The sequence below is a fragment of the Rhinichthys klamathensis genome, unplaced genomic scaffold (assembly GCF_029890125.1).
Source record: "Rhinichthys klamathensis goyatoka isolate OS25496 unplaced genomic scaffold, OSU_Roscu_1.1 h1tg000538l_1, whole genome shotgun sequence".
NCBI classification, from domain to species: domain Eukaryota; kingdom Metazoa; phylum Chordata; class Actinopteri; order Cypriniformes; family Leuciscidae; genus Rhinichthys; species Rhinichthys klamathensis.
The window spans coordinates 1-20,159 of record NW_026607013.1 but is presented as its reverse complement, the minus strand read 5'-3'; the positions used below and the strand labels follow the sequence as shown (position 1 = coordinate 20,159).

The 20,159-nt window shown below is 38.3% G+C and overlaps 1 protein-coding gene across 1 annotated transcript in view; it reads left to right on the top strand.

Moving 5' to 3' along the window:
• Positions 1-18,105, top strand: part of dhx36 (DEAH (Asp-Glu-Ala-His) box polypeptide 36) — a 119,065-nt gene extending 100,960 nt beyond the window's left edge. The window contains exons 15-19 of the mRNA XM_056238753.1: positions 9,836-9,979; positions 13,847-13,964; positions 14,681-14,779; positions 17,661-17,834; positions 17,932-18,105. Of these exons, the coding sequence (XP_056094728.1) occupies positions 9,836-9,979; positions 13,847-13,964; positions 14,681-14,779; positions 17,661-17,834; positions 17,932-18,105 (709 nt within the window). The remainder of the gene's footprint in view (positions 1-9,835; positions 9,980-13,846; positions 13,965-14,680; positions 14,780-17,660; positions 17,835-17,931) is intronic.
• The last annotated feature ends 2,054 nt before the right edge of the window (positions 18,106-20,159 follow it).

Here is a 20,159-nt window from a genome sequence, read left to right as displayed (position 1 = left end):
TGTATGTAAAAGTTTTTAGTTGTGAGATAATGACGTTTATGCGTGGTTTGTGAAAAAACTAAAAAACATTGTCACTGAAATAAGGTCATGAAACCCATACTAATTATTTCTTCACAAGACTTTTGAAAATTGTATCACATAGCCTAGAATATTTGCTTCAAAACTATGTGAAAATAATCCTGATTACGTATTCAGATAAGTCAATAAAGTCTTTTAAAAATTTTATGACGCGTTTTGTGTAAGAAAGCTTTATGCGGGTAGGCGTTAACCACCCATTAATATTGATGGGTTTGACACCTGAGAAAGACAAAGACCCTCCCCTAATGGCCCTATTAGGTGCTATCAGGCCCCATCATTACGAGGAGCCTTGCACAAAGAATGAGATTTAAAAAAGAATGGCTTTTAGATTGTTTGGATTTATTTACAACACAACATAATCCAAAGATACACAACAAAGGACAAAAAAGCACATTAGTAAACACACTGATCTAAAGACAGAGGCTTGAACAGTCACACAACTTGTGCCATTCCTGAAACATAGTACATACCTGTCATCTCCAAGGTGTTTGATTTTTCACTTAACCATGTTCATGTACAGTCTCTTGTGAATGTTGAAGTCAGCAGGACTCATCAGTGGCATCATGGTCCCTGTAAAAAATAAAATAAAAAAATAAACATGTGAACATACTGATATCAAGAGAAACTATAGGGCTGCACGATTTTGGGAATTCATTTTAGATTTTTCTGGTTAAAATTATTATTAAATATATATAAAAACACCACGTCTGTTGTGCATTGTTATAGCCTATGTATAGGGCTGCATAAAATAATAACAGATAGATTGCAGGCGGCCTATATCGTTAAAAATGAACACTTCAGTAACACTACACTAGACAAAAATATATGGATTATCATGTTACTTCAAACGTTTCCATTCATTATGAAATGAGATTGGAGAAAAACATGAAGCCTAATGTTTGGTGTGTTTTGCTTTTCAAACCCACAGCGCGTGCAGAGGACATTTACTGAAGCGATCGAGCCGCTCCAAACTATGAAACATTATTGTTACATTATACATATCTACGTTTGAGGAGATATCCACAAACACAGTATTTAACAGTAAACACGGGTCTAAACATTATAATATTCACCATTGAAGAATAAGCATACTTTATATCATGCTGTGTTTAATTATCGAAGATAAAAACATTATTGTGTGTACATGTATATTCACTCCAATCTCATTTCATAACATTTTAGTCTGGCACCAGTTTAACTAGTAGCTACAATGTAAAGTATATACAACCATAAGACGCTTAGTATGTGTCTTACCTTAAAAAATCGTTCCCATAATCAAATCGTGTTCTTCTAATTCTTCTGAGGCAAATCCAAGGTGCCCAGACCAAACACTTCCAAACTCGCTTAAAAGCAGAGCAGGTCTGAAGTCGCTGAATCTTTGTTTAGAGGTGATGAGGGCGTTTGCGTTCCTTCACGTGGATCATTTGAATTTGAACAGCTCGCGCGCGTGTGGGCGTGGTCACATTAGATCTAATGAGCTCAGGCTGAAGAAACTGTACACGTCGTTGCTTTCATACGGATTACTTAAACAGAGAATATTTGTTTTTGGTATGATTTACATCATTTAAAAATGGAGACTTAAAGCTTTGTAAAGACATAACTCTCACGTGTGGATGGCAAGTATTTGCTGAGTTAAAGATCATTTTCTGTCGCGTTTCATAAGGAACTTCACATTGAGAGAGACGACAAAACGCGCATCATGTTTATTTTCTTTATTTTACGAAAAACACAACATTTTGTTTTTATTATTAGTGTACACAAATGAAAATGGACATTTAACAGTTTTGAATGATGTATAACACTTGCCTGTATCACAAAAATCGAAAGAGTTATTTGAGTCTCTTTTGCACTGATAAGAAAAAAAGTGAGCTGGTATCGCCGGCGAGACCGCCGACCCCAGGGGGTTAACTTCCCCAATAACCGATTAGTGCAGGCTACTGTTGTAGTCATGGTTGTCATGTCATCCATGTATGCTCTGATTGGTGGTAGTCGCATCCCAGAAGCCAAGCGCTCTCCTCCTACTACCCATCTTGATGCCCTAATAATTACTTCCATTGCCATGGTAAAAGCCAGTGGAGAAATGGTGCATCCTGCCATTATTCCAACCTCTAAGCATTGCCATGCAGTGCTGAAGTTTGGAGTTGAGAAACTAAATTGCAAATCTCCAAAATAGGCTTTCACTAAATTTGTTATTGACCTTGGTACTCTGAAAAAATCAAATGCTGCCCAAAGAAGCTCATGTGGCACTGAACTATATGCATTAGCCAAATCCAGGAATGTCACATGGAGCTCCTTCCTCTCCTTTTTAGCTGATTGAATTCGTTGCCAGATAACATTGATGTGTTCTAAGCATCCTGAGAACCCTGGAATGCCTGCTTTTTGAACTGAAGTGTCAATGAAGCCATTCTTTAATAGGTAGGTGGACAACCTCTGGGCAATAATGCTGAAGAAAATCTTACCTTCAACGTTTAATAGTGAAATAGGACGAAACTGACTGATGCTTGTAGCATCTTTTTCTTTAGGTATAAAGACTCCACCTGCTCTGCGCCATGCTCTAGGTACAACCTGTTTTTCCCATGCCACTTTTATCAATTTCCACAGAATTCGCAGAACTCCTGAAGCACTCTTGTACACTCTGTACGGAACTCCATTAGGCCCTGGAGATGATGAAGTCCTTGCCTTTCTCACAGCCTGCTCTACCTCTTTCCACTTAGGTGCACAGACCTCCATTTGGTATTCTGGTGGGTTGATAGGTGGTATGTCTGATGGAATTGACTTTTTGCATCTGTATGCGTTTCCTCCAAATATCTCTCTAGCTCAACCCTAGATGCTTTTAAAGTGCCATTCTTCTCCCTGGTGAATAACTTCTTTACGAATTTGAATGGGTCTTTATAGAAATTAGCCCTCGCACGTTCCTTCTTTTTGTAGCGTTTCCGTAGACGCTCAGCTCTGCGTAATGTTGCCAGCTCATCTTTTATGGCCCTTTGTAAGAGATTGAGTCCCTCCTTCTGACTTTGTTCTGCTCTTTTCCATTGCTTCCTCAGCTGTCTCCTTTCTCTAACTAACCCTTAAATTTTCTGCTGCCGTCTAGACATTCCAGGAGTAGTTTGTACTTTTTCCTTCCTTTTTTTCCACACCAAACCTCTCACTTCCATATGCGTAAATGATGTCCCCAAATTTATCCAGCTTCTTTTCAACTGTACCAGTAAAACTGATTTTAGTTAATGCATTTACTAATGCTAACTAATTAGTCCAGGTGATATGTGCAAAATTTGAGGTGATATGTTCACTTTTTCATAAAAGCATGAAACTTGGTACTCTTGTACAGTTTGGACCCTGAACATTTTCAGAAATGGAGCCATCGTAAAAACGCCTTGTGGCGGCCATGGCAGCCATTTTACTTTCCGCCATAACCAAATTATGTATTTTGTGTCACATCTCCTGAATCAAACATGATAACACAGAAAAGATGATGTCTACTCCCATTTATACAACATCATAAACTGTTCAGGTGAATAGTTAGTGAATTCAGGGTTGTGAGAAGGAAATCACAGTATCTGAGAACTTAGGCTAGACTTTATAATATCATGTCTGTTGTATGCATAGTTGGGTCATCTATAGCAGTTCTGTGACCATGGAGAGCGAAGGTTCGTTTCTCACTGAATTTGTCATCTATAAAGGTTAAAGAAAAAATTTAGCCGGGGTGCCCCTCACAAAAATGTGGGGAAATTTTGTGAGAGCCCTATATCCAAAATGGCTGCCGTCAGCCAAGCTGGAAATTAACTTTTTAATGGTTTTGCCCACAGTGCTGCATAATATATGGTTTCTGAGACTATTTGGGTCAAGAAATTCATAAATTATAGGGATGTCCCGATCCGATCACGCGATCGGAAATCGGGCCCGATCACGTGGTTTCAGACTCGATCGGAATCGGACGTTACCTCCCGATCAGGACTCGGATATATGTAAATTAGGGGTGTAACGGTACATGTATTCGTAATTATTGAACCGTTTCGGTACGAGGCTTCTGGTTCGGTACGCATACAAACCGAACGATTCCTAGGACCATTTTTCTGCCGACAAAATCCGCGCTGGCGCGACCACCACAACGTTGCGCAAAATCAAATGGCAAACGTAATGAAAGCGGAACGAAACTGCGCTACTCATTATATTGTGCTTAATGGACCATTTATCAGTTCGGACCAGCAACATCTGTGCAGCGCGAGATCAAGCGACACTGTGCTAAAAGATCCAGTGAAGAAAACATTTGAATTCGCCACTGAAGTAATTACATTGCTGCGAGATCTAATGAGAAGCATTCACATTTCTCCATTATTAACCGTAGATCTCTATTAGATCAAACAGGGCTGACGTGGGAACCAGGAGAAACATTGTGCCATGAATGAACATGGATTTAATGTTGCACTTCAAAATTCAAATATTATATAAATATATATTTAAATGTTATTTTTAATGTGATTACCAAAACATTATTTGTTCATCCTTCAAAGATTACCCCCATTTATAAACCTGAAAGTTTCAAGATGTAGGAAAACTCAAACTTATTTAAAAATATTTTTTCTTTTAATAAATAGGACATTTCTCTGGCATTTCTTTCTTTTTGCTGTATCGTATCGTATCGAACCGAACCGCGAATTTTGTGAACTGTTACACCCCTAATGTATATATATATTCTCGTTATTTTTTAAAAAAAGACTTTTTATTTTTTGTTTACATCCCTGCCGGGTATTTTAAGTTGAGGTGCTATTTGTTTTTATATTAGACTTTTTCTATATTTACTGTTGCACTGAAGTCCAAAAGTGAAGAATTTATGTTATTTATTACTTGATTGTTCAAGCTACCTCACAGAAGTGCTCTGTTTGTTAACAGTTGTTGAATGTTAAAATAAGGTGAATTAAATAAAAAACAAGGAACATCCTGGATCTGTTTTTTTCGCTCATCTTTATTCTTTTTTATGTATTAAATAAGTATCGGATCGGGACTCGGTATCGGTAGATACTCAAAATCAAATGACTCGGACTCGGACTCGAGGGCAAAAAAACCTGATCGGGACATCCCTAATAAATTATGTAGATTTATTGATTTGACCTATTTTTGACCTTCAAATTCAAGATGGCCGCCAATTTTTGGCTCTTTAAGGCGAGACACTACAGGTGAATAGGGTAAAAATTTAACTTACAGATATCACCATGAAACTTTACCAGTTGATTACTCACATGAATAGGAGAAAAAAATTTATTGCAAGTTTTCTGTAATTTTGTTTAAATATGCTAATCAGACTATATCTAATTAAATATGCACTAATTTGCATATATTTTGAAGTGACGAATCTGACCATTGAAAAAAACAAGGTTCAAAATTATTTTAGCATTTTGTTGATATAAGACATCACCTGAGGGGATTATGAATATTTCTTTTTGTTACCCTGTAAATCAGAAAATACTGCCATTAGCCTTAAATTGACGCTCCGAGTACCAGTTACTCCGACCTGCCGTCAGAGGCTGCGTTTACACTTGGCATTAACATGCGACCTGTATCCGGATGTTGTCCACATACACATTGAAAAGACAAGTCTAAACGCGCTTCTGATTGGAATGTTATCCGATCTGCGTGTCCAGGTTCGAAGGTAGGTAGTGGATCCTCTTCGTCAACTGGTGCTCTTCTCGCCGAGAAGACCCCCGGAGATGCTCGATTAGTGTCGTGCTTTCCTTCCTGCAAGATGGGTTGGAGCGAAGGCTGTCTCCCTCCACCCTGAAAGTGTATGTTGCCGCTATCGCCGCACATCATGACGCAGTCGAAAGTAAGTCCTTGGGAAAGCACGACCTGATCGTCAGGTTCCTGAGAGGAGTGAGGAGACTTAAATCCTCCTTGCCCTCCTCGTTCCCTCTTGGGACCTCTCAGTGGTTCTAACTGCCCTGCAGAGTGCTCCCTTTGAGCCTCTGCAATCAGTGGAGCTTAACTTCCTGTCAATGAAGACAGCTCTACTGGTTGCACTGGCTTCCATCAAGAGGGTAGGGGACCCGCACGCATTCTCCATTGACGAAGCATGCCTGGAGTTCGGGCCGGCCTACTCTCACGTGATCCTGAGACCCCCGGCCTGGATATGTGCCCAAGGTTCCCACCACTCCTTTCCGGGACCAGGTGGTGAACCTGCAAGCGCTGCCTGGAGGAGGCAGACCCAGTCCTGGCACTGCTCTGTCCAGTACGCGCTCTCCGCGCCTATGTAGACAGAACGCAGTGTTTGAGGACCTCGGACCAGCTCTTTGTCTGTTATTGGATAGATTATTGGATAGTCTATTGGATAGAGGCTAGAGTGGTGTCTTTATACTGAATTTTCGCGTTCTTTTCTCAGTCTGCAGTCTATTTGACAGAGAGGTACGTATTTACATCAGTGCAATGTAAACTTGACGTTTACCTGTTGTAACTTTAGTTTTAGTGCACATGGTAATTTGTACGTGTGTTTTATGATGAGTGCACATTTATTTGAGATGAGTTGAGAACTTTTCTGTTTTGAGAGCATAATAAATTGCTAACATAGCTAACCTCGTATTTTGTTTTGCTGTATGCTAGCGCTCACAATTCTATCCTCTTTTGATGTAGCCTACATGTTTCAGTTGTCCTTTTTCTTATGTTAGGCTGATTCTGATGGATAGAATCCTGATCTTTTGCTCTCTTTGGAATTGTGCAGGTATGTACTTCCAATACCAGGTTTAGAGTATAGGCCTAATGTGTTCCTAACTGGTTCATTTAAAGTTTTCTTGTGTTGATTGATGTTCAATGGCACTGAACAGCCTAGATGTAAAGTATGTACATTTTGCTTTGTGCATATTACTGTATGTATTATTGGAAAGAGGATGGTTTATTTCATGTTATAAAAGCTAAAAGCCCTTAGTCAATAACAGAAATGACATGCAATATGTTTATTTTCTATAATTATTTTTCTGTATTTTATTTTCTGATTTTTGAATGTGATCAAATGCTGAGTCTGCAGTCTATTTGACTGAGAGAGGCTAATTCTGATGGATAGAATCCTGATCTTTTGCTCTCTTTGGAATTGTGCAGTGTGCAGAATAAAGTGTCTTGAGGAACGTCAGCGTCTTGTCATCAGTGCACCAGAACACAACGCAGTAGTCGGCGAAGTGCAGACGGCGCCGGCTACACATGGTCCCCCCTCTGAGCGACCCCCACATGAGTATTTCCACTGTAAGCCTCTCTGAGCACGTGTCTTTCCCTTGGCAAGCCACCTTGCCCCCCTGGGGTTGAAATATTCCACCCTTCAGGCTGGACACCCCAGTGTTCTCCGTATGCTACCCCCTTCCCGGTCATATGTGTATTCTATAAGTCCACCCTTTGGGCAGGCACTATTTGCATATTTCCTCTGAGATACAGTATGCTTCCCAGTGTACCTTGGTATTCCTGTGTTAGGTACGAGTCCTTCGTCCGTGCCACTCTCACAACAGGGAGCTCAGACTTACGCAGGGCACTGGAAGACAGCTGTGAAGCTGGCTTGATTAGACTGGAACCCCATTCGTCGTCACTCGACGTAACTTGGAGTGACAACGAAAGGGAACGTCTCGGTTACGTATGTAACCCTCGTTCCCTGAGTAGGGAACGGAGACGTTACGTCTTCCTGCCACTTCCGCTGTACCGCGGGGATCGCCTGAGTTCAGTCTTGGCTCCTCAGCGAAGAAACATATCTGCATGTTGCCGGCGTCCTCCTTTTATACCCATGAGGTGGGGCGGAGTTGCGCCATGCAAATCCCGCAGACCCATAGCATTTCTTTGCCATTGGCTCGTTTTTTAATACTCGAAGTCGATAGGCTTTCTAAGCGAAACACCATTCGTCGTCACTCAGCGTAACGTCACTCAGCGTAACGTTACATACGTAACCGAGACGTTTTTTCTCACACTCCTAGTGACGATATTCCACTTCTGTAGCACCTACATACACCAAACTGTACAGTCTTATTCCTAACTATATTGTGAAGGTTTGTCCAGAGGGATTTGTTGATATATCATTCTTGGCCTGATTTATATGAAATTTTATGCCTAAAAATAGGGCGGAAATCAATGTAAGGCTATTGGCAGTATTTTCTGATTTACAGGGTAACAAAAAGAGATATTCATAATCCCCTCAGGTGATGTCTTTTCATTGAATATATCAACAAAATGCTAAAATAATTTTTAACCTTGTTTTTTTCAATGGTCAGATTCAGATTCGTCACTTCAAAATATATGCAAATTAGTGGATATTTAATTAGATATAGCCTGATTAGCATATTTAAACATAAAATTACAGAAAACTCACAATACATTTTTTTCTCCTATTCATCTGAGTAATCAACTGGTAAAGTTTCATGGTGATATCTGTAAGTTAAACATTTTACCCTTCACCTGTAGTGTCTCGCCTTAAAGAGCCAAAAATTGGTGGCCATCTTGAATTTGAAGGTCAAAAATAGGTCAAATCAATAAATCTACATAATTTATGAATTTCTTGACCCAAATAGTCTCAGAAACCATGTATTATGCAGCACTGTGGGCAAAACCATTAAAAAGTTAATTTCCAGCTTGGCTGACGGCAGCCATTTTGGATATAGGGCTCTCACAAAATTTCCCCACATTTTTGTGAGGGGCACCCTGGCTAAATTTTTTCTTTAACCTTTACAGATGACAAATCCAGTGAGAAACAAACCTTCGCTCTCCACGGTCACGGAAATGCTATAGATGACCCAACTGTTGTGTAGAGTTTAAAAAGCTTAATCCTTTTGTTCATTAACCTTGACAATACAGTGACTGTAAAGAATAGAATATTCAATATGACCTTAGCAACATAGCTTAAAAAGAATGTGTTTACTCAAGTAATGTGTTTTACACAAAGATTTACTAAAAAAAAATCTATTTCAAAAACACGTTTGTTTGATTGTTTTGTTGTTGTTGAACCTATTCTTCAATGTTTCCTTGACAGTCTCCTCCACATTGACACAGAGCTGTGCACTTTAAAGTTGTCATTAAACGGAAGTTACGTTCTTCTTTTCTTCTCTGTTGTGACGTATATCCAAGTGCAGTAACAGTAATCCAAGTAACAGTTTCTCGAATGAGACCAAGTGTAGGGCAGAGTTGATTTTGTCCATCGAGAATTGATCGTCATTAGAGAAGAGATGTCATTCCAAGGGGAAGGCGACATTAATGTTTAATGATTAACGATTACACATGAATAAAAATAATAATACTTATGTGCATGGATAAATTATAAATGATTTAAACATAAATGATAATGATAAAATGATAAAACAAATAATTTTTTTAATGGAATACTGCAGTGTTTATTATACATTTATAATAAACACTGCAGTATTCCATTAAAAAAAATCAGAAATTACAATTTTGATTTCATGGTGACTGTAAAAGACACATTTCTTAGTGAAACGGAATATTCAGTGAGAAATAACGTGAGACTGGACTTGATTTTATCCATTGGCATTTGTTTGGATTCTTGGGGGAGGGGAGGAGACCCTCACATGATATTGTTGGCCTTTATTAAAGGCAGAAAAGTTTCAGGCGTCAGGAAAGGTTTTTTTCCCCTCTTAGAATGATGTGACCTAATGAATCATGACCAGGGACATTTATTAAGACTATAAATTTTGCCAATTTTGACTTTAGAGGACATTTTTTCCTCTACTTCCTTGTCATCATGAATACCTTGTGATATTTCTCTTTCAAACTCTGTCTCTTTCAGTATTACGATAGATGATGTTGTGTATGTGATCGATGGAGGGAAGATTAAGGAAACTCATTTTGACACCCAGAACAATATCAGGACCATGACAGCGGAGTGGGTGAGCTTAGCCAACGCCAAACAGAGGAAGGGCCGTGCTGGCAGGTACAGATCTTTCTCCCTCTCTCTCCCTCCCCTTATTTATTCTCCTTTATATGTTATTCCCTCCATATATCAGCAGCTCTTCCTCAATCCATTCACAAGTATCAAAACCAATTTCAGTCGGAATAATTGCACCCCGTGGAAGAATGTCAAACCTCTCAGGAGGATATGCAGTGTATGCTTGTATCACCGGAATGCTGTGGTAAATAATTGATTTTGTACAAAAAATTCGTATCACACTATTTTTGGATTTTAGCTTCTATTCCACAGTGAATTTTTATAAAACTTAAAGAAATTAATTTATCCACATATTGCTTAATTCTGTAGTACTTTCTTTTATAGAAAATGCCGATTATAATCGATACAGCAGTTTTTGACAGTTCATAGTGACCAAAACTATTTAAAGGAGTCATAACCTAGTATTGCCTTGGATACCCACGCTCTATTATAGTCTTTCAGGCCCTTCTAAAAAAGAAAAGTGGAAAAAAAATAAACAGAGCTCCTCTGACCCTTATTTCTGAATGCATTATTGTCTCGCGAGATCTGATGCGATATTTTGGTTGTCGTGGACGGTCATTTTAATAATGCAAATGAGGGGCGCGTTGATTGGTGGCAGGAAGGAGGGGGCTTGACACCGCAGGTAACTTCAGCATATCATTCCAAAATGACATCATGGCGCAAGATGTGAATGAACCCGACCTGGCCGCGACCTACGGAATTCAACCATATATGTTTGAGCCAGACTCTGAACCAGAGCTGGAAACGGAAGATATAGAGTCAATGGAAGGACGTCTACATCAACATGTCTCTGAATGGTAAAGACAATCATTTTGACTGAGACATACATTAACATCAGTAACGAGCTAAAACGTTTGTTGCTATTTTCTCCCACATAAGTTTACTTTTTATTTAATGTAGATTACATTAACGGAGATGTAGTCTACTTTTTTTATCAGCTTACAGTGGTTATAGAGATCAACGTTTGCTATAATGTGTTGTTTTTGCCTTGTTTCACGTTGTGGTTTTTTAGACATTCAATATTTTTCATCTACAGACATGTAACGTGATGTTTTTCTTTATGTTTATTATTACTTGACTGTTTGTTTTATTTATCTATCCTTATCTATTATATAAAAAAATCAATACAATGATATGTTGTCATTGTTATATAATATACAATTATATGAAATAATAGCTGTATCATTTTCTTGTCTGTTTATCACTGAGGGTGTGTAAAATGTTTAGCGCAGACACCTAACGTTGAGCCAGTTGATAGGGTTGTTGGAACAGCGTCATTAAAAATGAATTTCATCCACTGGTCCCTGGTAGTTTGGTCAGTTTTTGGTAGAGAAAACACATTTGAATGTTGATTCTGGCAGTCAACCACAGAGCAACTCACGTGTGCACTACATTTTCTGCATCTTTCTTGACTGAATATGAGGGGGAGGGGAGAGGAGAGGGGCAGGGCGGGCTTCCTGCAGCATATGTCTGCGGTGTCCATATATGGTATATCCTGCCCCGTGTTGACGTCAAGTCGGGGGAGAAATTAAAATCTCGTATTTGAGTGCGCGTGCACGTGTGCTGGTTTACGAACCCTGGGGTAAACAAACGCTTCACTTTTGAATATCGGCTTCCCGGCCAATGTATAATCGTTAGGCAATCATAACATACATTGATTCTCGTGGAAAAGTGAAAATTACAGGTTATGACTCCTTTAAAAAAAATTTAAAACCATAAAAATGTTATCCATATGACTTGTGCTATTTGCAGGGGGGTGGGAGATATGACCCAATTATTATATCACAATATGAGTCATTTTATTTCACAATAACTATATATCACAATATAGTTGTTTTTGCTTTAAATAAGGTTGTTGCAATATCAAAATGTTAGACTTTAAAAACTTTAAAATTTTATAATTCTCAACACCAACTTTGATATTACAGCAAAAACTAATTCAGCGAAAGGACAAATTAATATAATGAAACAAAGATATAAATGAAACGGTGCTTAGTGTTTTTCAGGTAGGTCTATTTATCAGAAATAAAAAAAAAATACTACAGAAATTGAATACATTTGTCAAATTTATAAAAAAAACATAATAGATAAATATACAGTTTTCACTCTATAAATTAAATCTTCATTGTTTCGTATTAAAAGCTACAAAAGTCAAGAGCAGTGAATGATTTTTTTTTCCTCTTTTTTCTTTTGTTATTTGATTAACATTAAAGGGATAGTTCACCCAAAAATGAGAGTCCATGTCATTCCAAACCTGCATAACGTTCTTTTATTTTACATATCTTTTTTTTTTTTCCACTGCGGAAATAATGTCATATAGGTTTTTAACATGAGAGTGAGTAAATAATGATAGAATTTCAAACCCTGATTAATCTGAATCTAATAGCACTTCTCTCATCTTTTCACATCCTCAGGGCTTTTCATTTATGACTAGTATTTTTGTTCATGAAAGGTCTGTCTGTCCTCCATCTCAGTGTCGAGACAGAGCTTCTCTCAAGGTTTTTTTTTTAAGTGCACACAGAGAGGAAAGATGTGGGCTTGAATAGCTTCATTGTTATCTCAGTCTTTTGTTATCTCAGTCATTTGATAGGAAAGTGAACAAAAAAAATCTTCCTGTTGGCTTTTCTTGAAGTTGAAGGCCACATTCCACACATATACGTAAATCCTGTTTGGTTCTCTCTCTTTGTGTCTATTTACTCTAAATGGACTGTAAATCTACTGTAATTGGGAATATGTTAAAGGAACACTCCGACTTTTTGGGACTTTAGCCTATTCACCTTATCCCCCAGAGTTAGATAAGTTCATACATACCTTTTTCATCTCCTTGCGTGCTATAAGTCTGTTTGACACACCCACCGCTAGCCTAGCTTAGCACAAAGACTGGATGTAAATGGTTGCAGCTAGCATACTAATCCAAATAAGTGACAAAATAACGTAAACATTTTCCTATTTACATGTTGTGATTTGTATAGTCACAGAGTGTACAAAAAACAAAGTCACATGAGACACAGACATATTTTAACCGTATAAATACTGGGAACTATATTCTCTGAAGGCGAAGCACTGCTACTTGGGCGGAGTGATAACCGCAGCACCTGAGACGTGCCGTGGTGAGGAGCAGAGAGTGCGTCTCAGGTGCTGCGGTGTGTGTGTTTGTATGCATGAAAGAGAGATAATAAGTCAGTCATTAGCTTTGCATCTACATGAATCTGCCCTACTGCTCAGCACAGGCTCTGACACACCATTTCAATTTCATACTTGTTCACAAATGCCCAAATGTATACCCCCTCTTATTGTACCTGTGCACATCCACACATTCACACGCACTGCCCCGTTGCCAAAGTAACTCCATAGCACTGCATTATTCATGGGAAAGCAAATTGACTTTCACATCAGCAAGCTTTGACTAGTCTTGCATAGACAAACCGTTGACTATCGGCGTAAAGTCTGAGCCACATTGCAGCTTAGACTGGCCGAAATGCAGAAAATGTGAAAAAATCTTTTGTTACTTATCTTTTTCTCCCTCCCCCTCCCTGAGAATTACAGAATTCAGTTCAATATTCAAATCAAATAAAATGTTAAATGAGTATAACAAAATACAGGTTTTTAGTTTAAACTAATGCAATATAATTTTAATATATAATATATCTTCGTTTGGTCTGCTAAATTAATAAAAAATAGGCTTAAATGTTTTTGTGCACTACCTTTACGCATGATTGCGTATGATTGAACTCTCGATTACATTTAGCCAGTAGCAATTTGCATTCATCAAAGAGACTTTCCTAATGGATGCAGTGTGACATTGTATTTCCTGTGTCCCTTTTGTTTTTGTGTGTGTTTGTGTCTGGGCAGAGTGTCTCCAGGGAAATGTTATCACCTGTATAATGGACTGAGGGCCAGCCTCCTGGATAACTACCAGTTACCTGAGATCCAACGCACTCCACTTGAAGAGCTTTGCTTGCAAGTAAAGGTATCCAGTCAAAGGCTCCGTCTGTGTGTTTATGTGCATACTATATTTCACTAAAATGCATGGTTGAATTTCCCCTTAGGGATCAATAAAGTATCCATCGATCTAGCTTTATGTGCCACACTACACAGCTTTGGTGTCAGCAGTAGGTGTGTATGCTCTTAAAATGCTTAGAAACTTGCTGGTTGGCAATCCTCAGAGAGAGAGAGAGAGAGAGAGAGCTTCTCACTGCTGTGGTTTTAGGAAATTGGACTGAACATTTCCACCAGTGACTCATTCTTGCTCCCCAACACACACACACTCTTCATTACACACACACACGCATTACACTCTTTCCCTTGTATCTGTTTGGCTCTAATGGGGCCTGAAGGCAGAGGTTTCACAAGTAGTCTCCGGTGACTATAATAAGTGAGCACACAAACAAACTAATGGATTAAAAGGGACATTAATCACTGTCATTGTATCTGAGGGGCAGTGTAATTGTGTAACTAGGCCTTTTAGCTGTGTCAATTACTGCTCATTTTCATCTCCATATGGCTGCCCAGTACCAGTTCTGTCTGCTGCTCAGTGGTACAGCAGGGCCCTGATGAACATTCACACTCATTTACACACACAAAGCCTTCATCTTATATTACTTAAATTGTATGTGCTTAGATTGAGTACTTTGTACATTTTGTAATAGTGTGATCTCTCTATCTCTCTCTCTATTTTTCTCTCAGATACTGAAGTTGGGCCCCATTGCGTGTTTCCTGCGGAAAACTTTGGATCCCCCATCAGACAAAGCGATAGAGCTGGCCATCACACACCTGGTGGACCTGGTAAGAGGATAAAAAGATGACGGTGAGGAATAATTGATAGAAAAGAAAAGGAGGTTTGGATTAGTAAATAAGTAAGGGATAAATTACTGTCTGTTATTATCACAAAATAAACTGTGTAATCAGGAACCCAACGCAAAGCAGCTACATGGCTACTTACCAGATAAATTAAAGGAATAGCCTAGTTCACTTAAAATTTTTAATTCTTTCATCATTCATCAAGTTGTTTCAAACTAGGCTTGCTACGATAGTCTGTGTTACCAGTGTTACGGTGTTCAGTCGCGACACCGGTTTAATCACTTGCCCTCCGCGGCACCGCAAAAAAAAAGAGAAAAGTTTAAAGCGTTAAAAATATTTAACGCAATTACGCAGTATTCGTTTTTTCCTGTCACCCGTTGACTAGTGTTGTATGATCACGCTCTTATTAATTTAATTTTAATTAAATTAAAAGTCTTTAGCTTTTAAGACTAAAGAGACCGCGCTGTAAGTCCTGCCTATTACACACACACACACACGACCCACAGAAAAGACGCGTGTCAGTATCGAGTTCTCTTTCGGACTTGAACAAACCATAACACACACAAATTATGCCAAAATGTCCGTTTTGTTGAGTGTCCTCATAAGAGCAGTCTTAAATGATTTAAATAAAGTCTTAAATGAACGTAGACATTTGTGAGAAAATGGGACGCGTTTCAGATCGCGTCTCTGTCAGCAGTGGCTGGTCTTAAAGTGTTATTAATGTTAATCAAAGAACAAAGGTAAGAGAGTAAATTACTCACTCAGACCTGGCACCAGGAGGATTATTATACCGGTAGCCGAATATCTTTTAACACATCTCCGGCGAACGGCTTCTTCACGCAAAAGAAAAACTCTTCATGAAGCGCAGTGAAATTCAGCGACCTATGGCGTTTCCTGATGGATCGAGGTTGTTCGTTAACTTCATTTTATACGTGCAATTCACATGAGCTCTAAGCGCATCCGAGACTGCTGCGAGTAGTCAAACTTTATTAATGAAACAGAAAATCAAAGGGAATAATTTCTTTAATGTATTTTTTTTTTTTTCTTTTTTTTTTTACCGGTTGGCCGGTCACACGGCTTTCATAGTTTTCAGTTATGTGACTGGTGCGGTCAGATCGCATGTCAATCAAACTCCCTGCGAAGGATGAATTGACGCTAATTTAAAAGTGAAAGTGAAGTGCACACTGCCACACCAGCTTTTTATAAGCGATGTAAAAGAAAAATTACATCGCCCCCCCCCCCCCCCCCCCCGCAATGAAACCGGTATTACCGGTGTTGTCACAAGTCGATTAACCGGTGGGAGAATATTATCACCATCACATCTCTATTTCAGACCTGTATGAATTTCTTTCTTCTGCTCTTCTGCTGAACACAAAGGAAGATATTTTGAAGAATGTTGGTAATCAGACAGTTGATGGACCCTATTGACTTCCATAGTAGAAAAAAAATACTATTAAAGTCAAAGGGGTCCATCAACTGTTTGGTTAACAACATTCTTCAAAATATCTTCCTTTGTGTTCAGCAGAATAGCAGAAGAAATTAATTAATTCAAGTAGAGAATAGCCGAGTGGGGGTTCAATCTTCAGCTGGCTGGCAGCTGCCAGTCTGAGCCTGGCATGTCACGTGACCTGCCAGTGGCTGGCTAGTTGTTTGGCAGTCTGCCTTTGGCAAGTTTCAGAAACCATTGATTTTTGACAGTTTTTGTGTTTTGTGTTCCTCCCTTTCTAGCTCATTTATTATGCATCTGTTGATATGATTATGTTCTTTAGTATGATTGCTGTTTTGAGGACTGTTATCCCAATATAACCAGTCAAATGGCCGTGATCCGACTGGCAGCTTACAGACGCTTGCTCGACGCTCATCCAGTCAGCCGCGGCTGATACTGCGAGTATAACGCGTTGCCTGACACTCTCGCTACAAGGAAATAAATTGTTTTCTTATTATGAATATAATGTCATGCCTTTATTCTTGTGTATGATTGATGTTTTGGGGACTGTTATCCCAATATAACCAGTCAAATGGCCGTGATCAGACTGGCAGCTTACAGACGCTTGCTGGACGCTCATCCAGTCAGCCGCGGCTGATACTGCGAGTATAACGCGTTGCCTGACACTCTCGCTGCAAGGAAATAAATTGTTTTCTTATTATGAATATAATGTCACGCATCTATTCTTCTTTGCAACTGCACGCTGTGTGTGTGTTGAATAATAGTTTAAGTGCGACAAGCAATGGCCTATATAGATTCTTGTTTTTTATTTGTAAATATTTTTTTTTTCTTTGTTTTTATTTGTAAATAGGTTTTTTCTTGGGTTTTATTTGTAAATAGTCTTTGTAAATTTGAAAATAGTGATACAGTCTGTGCTAAGTGATTTTACCGTTAAAGTTGGCATTCTTTTATTGAATTATTAAAAAGCTTTCTTTTATCAAATTATTTAAAAGCATCTCTATTTTGTCCTGGTGTCAGAAAATGGTCAAGGCAATGACAAAGATTCATGTTATTGGGATTAATTCACGTTTTTATAGGCTACTTTTTCACAAGGATTAAAATCGTCCCGGTCTAGTACCGTAAATTTGACTGCAGTATCTCATGCGCCTTATAATCCGGTGCGCCCTATATATGAAAAATGTTCTAAAATAGGTCATTCATTGAAGGTGCGCCTTATAATCGGGTGCGCCTTATAGTGCGGAAAATACGGTACAAAATTAATTGGCAGTGAAATGCTGTGATTGACCAATGAGAATAAAGTGTTCCAGAAAGCTGTATAATTAAGAAGTGTAATGAATCAAATCAAAGAGCTTAGCAGTAGCACAATACTTTGAATGTATTTGTTTGATAAGCCAACCATTTCTCTGCTGTATCTTGTAGAACGCCCTGGACAGGAGTGAAGAGCTGACTCCATTAGGATTTCATCTAGCCCGTATGCCTGTAGAGCCTCACATAGGAAAAATGATTCTGTTTGGGGCTCTTCTTGGCTGTTTGGATCCTGTGCTTACCATTGCGGCCAGCCTTAGCTTTAAAGATCCCTTCTTCATACCATTGGTAAATACAAACACACGCTTTCACATAAACACATGTGCAGCCCCAGAGGGCGTTCTCTAATGAGGGATTGTTTCACTGATGGATGCGTTTATCTCAGGGAAAGGAGAAGATCGCGGACCACAGGAGAAAAATGCTCTCCCAAAACTCTAGAAGTGATCATCTCACTATTGTCAATGCATTTTGGGTAAGTCCTAGAGAGTTTATTTTCATTAAAAAGTCACTCTTAATGGTTAGCTCCCAGCTGGTCCTGGCATGCCACATTCACAGCTAGCCATAGGGATCTGTGCTGAGGGCTCATCTAGTCACTGAGAATCTGTCCTGAGGGCTTGTTTTGTCGAGGGCTTGTTCTGTCAAGGTCTTTGCTGCCCATGAAGGGCTATCATTGTACTATAAAAACATACAGAAAGTTTTAGAACACAAAACTCGATAGAGATGAATACAGTGGCAAAAGACGGCCTGCACACAGATCAATGATGATTGACGTCATCATTACCTCTTTGACCTGCCCACTGGTGTGTTAGTGAATATGGACAGGCAGGAGAAATAACACAACATGATCAGTAAATAACTTTATCTTCCAAAGGGACTTAATGATAGGAAAGTGTTGTTTTTTTTGTGTTTTTTTGTGAATATGTTGATAGTGCATTATTTGTTTGTTTGGTACATTTCTCTGTGGATTCTTTGATAAACCAGTCACAATTAGAGGTCGACCGATAGTGGATTTTACCGATACCGATATTTAGGTTTGACCGTACGTGCCGATAACCGATTAATCAACCGATATTTTTTTGAATGGATACTGGATATAAAAAAAAAACATAACACTCCAAGTAAAACAGTGCTGAACTGAAATGTGCTATATGACATAAATATATAAATATGAATATATTAAAATGAGAAGTTCTACAGAACGAATTCTAGAGAAAATAATTTAAACATTTAAAATATTACAGGTTTCTTGAGCTATAACCTAATAACATACGTAAATTTCATAGATAACAATTTGCAACACATTTGTTAACAATGATGTATTAGCTAGCCTTCATGAACTAGTATATGCATTATGCAATATACATTTTTTTTACTGCATGTATTAATATTTGAGCAAGAGAATTGTACCTTGATCATTCATGTTAGTTCACAGTACATTAACTAAGGTTAACAGATACAATAAAAAATAAAACTCAATTTAAAATGTATTAGTAAATGTTGGAATTAACAAACTAGCAATGAACAATACTACAACATTTATTAACCTTAGTTAATGCTAAAAATGTAATCTTATTGTAAAGTGTTAGCATTTCATATAAATCCAGAGTCTGCTATGCTTAAAGATGGCCATCTTTAAATATCTGCAAAGGCCAGAGCATTAAAATTGCATAAATGTAGGCCTATATTACATGTATACTTTAGTTGCTTCTATATTAGAACACTTGATGATTATCTAATCAAAATAACAATATGTTTTGCACTGCAGTGATAAAAAAGAATAGAATCGAATGCGTTTCTGATTTGTTTGTTTCTGTCGGCTACATGAACATATCAATATTGAGAAAGCAATCACGTCACTAGCTTTAAAAATGCAACTTCGCCGGTTAATGAATGCATAAAAGTGACCAGCTGGTCTGGATATCAGGGTTTCCGCGGGGTCATAAAAAGTCATAAAACGTCTTAAATTTAATAATAAGAATTTTAGGCCATAAAAAGTCATAAAAAACGTCTGGCTTTTCCATACAAGGTCATAAATTACATTTAGCCACGTCTTAAATTGATATGCTCATTCATTCATTATCGCGATATAATTTTTTCTCTATAAAACGATATCAAGAGTTCGATAAATGTTAGATCATGTTTATGCGGCAAAAGCGGAACGAAACTCATTTGAAATCACGGACTTATTATCCACTCGGCTCAAAGTCCAAACGGCAGCGTAGCGCGATCAAGCTCACTAGAGCAGAGCAGACGCGTTCTTTTACTGTGGTTAACTCTGATCAGTCTCGATCACGAGATCCACTGAGAAGCACTTGAATTCAGCGAAGAACACAAATGTCTCAGTGATTTAAACCAGTTTAAAGGCAGATGAAACAGTTACAGCGCTGACGAACAGGAGAAACACTGTGCGCAACTATACAGTCAGAAAGCTTTTCCATCTACAAATTTCCATCATTTACCATGGTTTTACTGTAACGTTAGCCTAGTAATATCAACTGCACCATGAAATGTGGGATATACATATTGAATTGTATTATATTATTAATGTAGACAATGTATTAAAGGACTAATGGAATATAATTACAGTATTTATGTATTTAGGCTATAGCCTAC